At 40.3% G+C, this 6,000-nt stretch overlaps 1 protein-coding gene across 1 annotated transcript in view; it reads left to right on the top strand.

The window, feature by feature from the left end:
- The first annotated feature begins 989 nt into the window (after positions 1-989).
- acss3 (acyl-CoA synthetase short chain family member 3) overlaps positions 990-6,000 on the top strand; it is a 29,133-nt gene continuing 24,122 nt past the window's right edge. Inside the window, exons 1-5 of the mRNA XM_068306656.1 lie at positions 990-1,451; positions 2,650-2,794; positions 3,340-3,528; positions 4,384-4,518; positions 5,604-5,744. Of these exons, the coding sequence (XP_068162757.1) occupies positions 1,126-1,451; positions 2,650-2,794; positions 3,340-3,528; positions 4,384-4,518; positions 5,604-5,744 (936 nt within the window). The 5' untranslated portion in view covers positions 990-1,125. The remainder of the gene's footprint in view (positions 1,452-2,649; positions 2,795-3,339; positions 3,529-4,383; positions 4,519-5,603; positions 5,745-6,000) is intronic.

Genomic DNA, 6,000 nt, shown 5'->3' with positions numbered 1-6,000 from the left:
ATTCTGCCAATAGTGTCTCCCTTGTAATGAGAGTTATGGTATCGTCAGTGGGGGCATTAATTTAACCCATTTTGGGTGGGCAAATTAGTGCACGAGAGTGCTGGAAGGCATCACTCACAGTTTGATTACAGTTGCACTTGACCGCGGCTAGAATTATTTGCTGAAATGTCCTGAAATTCAAGTTTATTTTGTCATACAAGTTTCTCCTTTATTGTTTGGTTTTTACGTAAGCATTTGAACTCATCAAGTGGAACCAGTATGTATGTATCACATCCAGGAGGCTAAGGAGGAATCACGTGAGAATAATTCTTTATTCTAGACGTTACAGGATCCTCCTCAGTCATGTTTGATAAGCAGTAGGAGTCATGAGGACACCATAATACAAAATTTAACACAAAATTTGAGCAAATTATATTGCTAAATGTTACTTGAGTGTCTGCTGTCAGGATTCCTGGTATGACAAACTTTAAAAACCCCTGACTTTTACGCTCCAGTGAGTAAACTATCATCAGTGGAAAACTGAGGAGCAGATAGCAACCTGACGGAGCTGAACCAAGCTATGTCAGAAATATTCTCAGAATAAAAAAAAAAAGCCCCCTCAGAGCATTCCCAGAACACTTTAAGATAGGTATTTGTATTCCTAACAGGAGATGGGATATTTACTCCAGGAGGATTCTGAAAATTTAATGCGGTGTCTGGTAAACAAAGATTTGTGATGGAGAGAAGCTTCAAGAAAGATTTGTATTTTATGTGATAAAATACAGGCCATGGGCATAATTTATTCTTTAAAAAAAACATCCTGAGGAGTGTCTTGGGTTTGGAATTTTGATACAACGAGTTGTGCAGCCTCCCCAGATGAAAGTTTTAACAATGTATTTGCTTATTATCTTTTAATGGTCTTTTATTAACAATTGTATTCGTGTTATGTAATAGTGTTTCCTCACAGTTCCTCCTGCGCCAAGATTACATTGCTGGAGGGACTGAAGGAATTCTGTTGGAGGCTCCTCTCCCTTAACGTGGCCCCAGATGACGTCGGCTGAAGCATACTAACACCAGTGGGCCCTTCTGCAGAAAAAAAAGTCAGGAAGAAAGAGGCGCCAGTTAAGGTTTCAAATCTAAACAACAATGCAAACAATGCACATCCGAATTAAATATATTCTGCGCCCGTTTCGCTCCTGGTTGCTCCAGCGCAGATTGAGGACAGTTTCGGCCGCGCAACAACAACAACAACGTCCAGGAAGAGCTGCAGGAACTCAGGCATTCGCAGACGCAAAGACGCGTTCCACCCCGCTGAGCTACAGAAACTATGCGTCCGCCGCGGCGTACGGCCGAGCCTTCGCCGGGGCGAGGGACAACCCCGAGAAGTTCTGGGGTGAGGTGGGAGAGAACATACACTGGTTCCAACCGTGGAATAAAACTCTGCACGTTCAGGATCCAGTTTTCCCAAACTGGTAGGTGTTTAAAAAGTTTAGATTCTGGACTGTTTCCAAATGTTTGAAACATATTTAGTGCATTGCGTAAAAGGTATCACGTGCTTTGGAAACGTATATTTGGCCACAACGCACAAGTCTCCGTTGTGAATAGACAAGATGTTGTCCCCAATTCCTTGAAATCCTTGAAAGTTTGTGGAAGAAATATGAAATATGAGAGTTTTTATTTACCAAACAACTTTCAGAAAACCAACCCGCCACCTCAGCAGCCCCGTTTCCCCATTCCTGCATGTGATCACCTGGTAGATGACTTCTGGACCATAAACGTGGTGCTTCTCTTTACTGTATACATGCAACACCTTCCCACAAAATTGTCATTGTGATCCCTCTAGCAGTTTCTGTGTGATTGACTTAAACAGTCCCCAAAGCCCTGCTATAGAAAGCAGTTCATTCACCTCCCACCCATCTGGACCCACTGCAAAATAAATTTAACCCCCCCACCCCTTCACACAAATTCAATTCACACAAATTTGCATAGCCTTCCTGCAAAGTTTCATTCAGATTCATCAAGCAGTTTGGGTGAAATGCAGAGAGACAAATCCAAATAAAAACGTAACCCCAATGGAAACGGGTTAGGTGCACAGAACGCTCTTGAAAGAACATTATGTGCACCTTCCTGAGGTGGTTTTGAAAGCAAACATTATTAAAACACACATCACACATTGAGCTAAGAGTGACATGCATGTTTATTTGCTTGTTTTTGTTTGTTTTTATATTTCTATAATAGATGCGTGACTTTTACTGACGTCTAACTTTAAAGTAGGACCAAGAGCATGAAGGACACAGTTGCCCTTAGGATCAGCAGCGCCTACATTGTTGGTACTATATGGTTGACCTGCTTGCTGCTTTTCATCCATATGTGCAGCATCAGAGTTGAACCTATCACAAGTACATTAATTGTTTGCACAATATATTTAAAAGATCCTGTATTGAGATTTTTAAGTGCTAGAAGACCCTTTGATTGTGAAAGATTTTAGATTTTGAGGCAGATCCAGGCAATTTTTTTTTGGGCAAATTTGTCCACAAACTTTTTTGCCTGGATTGGATTTAAGTAATTTCTGTTTCTTTTTAGCCAAAACTGAAAGAATCCAACCAGCAAAAAAACAACAACAACTCATTCAGAACAGGATGTAGGCTCTACTATGTTTTTCTCTCTCAGGTTTGTTGGTGGGAAGACAAACATGTGTTACAACGCCGTGGACAGACATGTGGAAAGTGGCCGTGGAGAGCAGCCTGCCATCATTTACGACAGCCCGGTGACTGGAACTAAACAACTCATCACGTTCAGGGAACTTCAGTACCAGGTGAGTGTTACTGTCGCAGGCTGAAGTCACAGCTCTCAACCGAATAATGATCTGGATCAGTCAACTGATTACAGCAGGATTTGGACTGTGAGGCTGTGTGGTAAAAATGATTTGTTAAACGTGCCACCAACTTCTGAAATTATCATTTGTTAGTGCTGCCATGAGAGTGAAAATATTTTCCATCCTTTTGCTGGGACCTGAAAGATATGTAATTGGAAAAATTGGAAACCATTAAATGCTTTATTCGGATGCGTCAGTTCATTCGTGGCTCGAATACAGATACTGCACTAATAATGAGGTCTAAATGAAAACTATTTTACTTTGAAAGCAAAAAAGAAAAATTTCAATAACGTTTATTTCTTAAAATTTTCATTCGAATGTCAGTTTTCACCAATTTTCTTCACATATACTTTAAAAACTTATGAACAAAGTATATTTTTACTGCCAGGTTTATATAAAATATCTAAATAAATATATTAACATTTTTCAGAGTGCCTTCTTGGCCATCATGATGATGTTGTTACATTTTCTGTATCTTGCTCCAGGTGTCCAGGTTAGCAGGCGTCTTGGTAAAGAATGGGGTGAGGAAAGGAGATCTGGTGGTCATCTACATGCCCATGGTGCCTCAGGCCATGTTCACCATGTTGGCTTGTGCCCGAATCGGCGCCCCACACAGCCTCATCTTTGGTGGCTTCGCCTCTAAAGAGCTCTCTGTCCGCATCAACCACGCCAAGGTTAGAAAGTCTCTTGCTCACCTCATGTCTTCTTTTTTTTTCTTGAGTTACAAAAACACAATCGCATTTATTAATTCGACATCACTCTTTAGCGCCTGTGCCTGTCATTCAAAGCTAATTTGCTGACTTTTTATTCACTTACATGAGGCAGGGTTAAAATAGCAATAATAATAACCAATTGTCATGCACGTGAAAAGCTGAGAGCAAAAGTTGCCTGAGGCGTCTCTGTTTTTGCTAAGCCTACAATGAATCATTCACAATGGAAAGCACTTGGATTGCATTTTCTTTTCACAGTCATACAGTGATGAATGGATGAATGATATTGACTGCATTTTATAGACAAACATTGAATGTTATTTTGAACAGGGAGGACATTTTTTAATAAAGTATCCTCTGTTGAGTGACATTCATTAATTATTGAGTTTTGCTAACAGCTGTTTGCTAAACGCAATTCTAAGTTGAAATAATTCAATTACTTTGGTGAAGTATCAACAAAGATTGACTCAAACATTTTCATGGAAACGGATCACAATTTGCAGTCACGCAAGTGAACAACCTGTTTAGTGGATTTGGTAACACCTCGTGAGCCAACCACCACTGAGCTTGTCCAATGTAGTGTCCACCGTCTTCAAAGCTGAGGCATTCAAATCCATATTAATTAAAGCTTTTGACATCCTAATTTAACATGACACAACACCACTGTCACATTCAAATAGCTAATAATATACGTAGTGTCTATAGGTGCAGAAAAACAAGCATGATAGCCACTATAATCGAAATCTTTAAAGCTATAAAATTTATCGTAATTTTCAAATCTGTTTAATAAAACGTAATCCCAATCTCTCTGTCTCTCAGCCCAAACTCATGGTGACAGCTTCATTTGGTATCGAGCCGGGCAGAAAGGTTGAATACATCCCTCTAGTGGAGAAGGCCTTGGAGCTGAGCTCTCACAGGCCCTCAAAAGTCCTCATCTACAACCGGCCCCACATGGTAAGAAACCAAAGGCGTCACACTGTGGGTCAGTTTATATATCTGAAATGTGACAATCATGTCATCACTGTAATGTTGATGAACAAAAAACATTTCCTTGAAGTTAAGAGACAAAGTTATACCAACTTTTAGTTTATTACCTAGAATTTGTCAAAAATCTGCCATCGGAGATATCACATTAGGAATCCTGCCATTGAATCAAAACATGCATAACTGCTTGAAGTAGATAAGGAAGAGTAAAAACGTGTGAAGCATGTTTGCCCACCGGCAGGAGGTAGTGGCACGGCTCCATCTTTTAGGCAGGTTTAGTTGTGTCTAATGAGCGCACCGCACAGAAATATTTATTGATGTGGTGACAGGATTTTAGTCCAACAAAACAGAACCATTCTGACAATTGATTCCACAGCACTGCAAACATGCATCAGCATGATTTGTTTAATCTGGTTTGGATGCTATGCACCAGTCACTAACTGGTCTGATGATTTAAGAGATCGTTGTTTGGAAATATATGCGGTGACTATGACGCTGTTGTCAGAGATCTCAGTGAAATTGCTGACATTGAAATTGACCAGAAGCTCCTAAAATCCCGTGAAGCACCACCTCAAGGCTTGCATGGATCATCTGTTACCGCATTTGCTAAGTAAAAGGTTGCGGTTCTTCAAATGTGGCCTCGACTTGAAAGTAATACAGGGATGCAATTTTGAAACGTGGATTATTGTGATTTTGTGCGGTATTTAAAGGTGCCTCATTCTTGAGTACTGTAGTGTAGAATAAAGAATGTAATAGTCATAAACTTTCTTTATAATCTTGGGACGATAAAAAACATACAAACTATTGAATAAATTCACAAATTGGAGTTGGATGAGATGGATGCCCTGAAATCACCTCACCTACAAGAAATACTAGCTGTAAACAGAGGTGTCTTGTGAATAGAAATGATTTCCTTCAGGTTCATGTATTTATTTGACTTGCAGTGGTACCATATTGATTCATAACTCACATGGACACTTAAAGACAAATAACAAACTCCTTTTCTGGCAGGTTCATCAAAATCTTTACTTGCTCCTGATTTATCTGTGTTGTAGGATAAAGTGTCATTGAATCCGGAGTTGAGTCTCGACTGGGAGGAAGAGATGGCCACAGCTCAACCACACGATTGTGTTCCTGTTCCCTCCAACCATCCTCTTTATGTCCTCTATACGTCTGGGACCACAGGAACACCAAAGGTACCGACATTACAGTGGTACCTACAGATCACACAAATGGATACCCGATTCCCAGAGTCATAGAAGTTAAACAAACCAGTGGTGTCAGCAGACGAGTTAATGATTTTACCGTTTGTGGGAAAATACATGGTTCTGTATGAATCCACTGTTCTCTGTGAGCCATTCGCTCTTTGATTCTACATCACAATCCGGGCCCAGTCTATGCGCCGCCAATGCCGAGGAATAAATAAGAGAGTTTTCACTGCGGGAGGTCGGA

Source organism: Antennarius striatus, chromosome 22, assembly GCF_040054535.1.
Source record: "Antennarius striatus isolate MH-2024 chromosome 22, ASM4005453v1, whole genome shotgun sequence".
Lineage (NCBI taxonomy): Eukaryota > Metazoa > Chordata > Actinopteri > Lophiiformes > Antennariidae > Antennarius > Antennarius striatus.
Note: the sequence above shows the minus strand (reverse complement) of the source record. Positions and strands in the feature narration are given on the sequence as shown.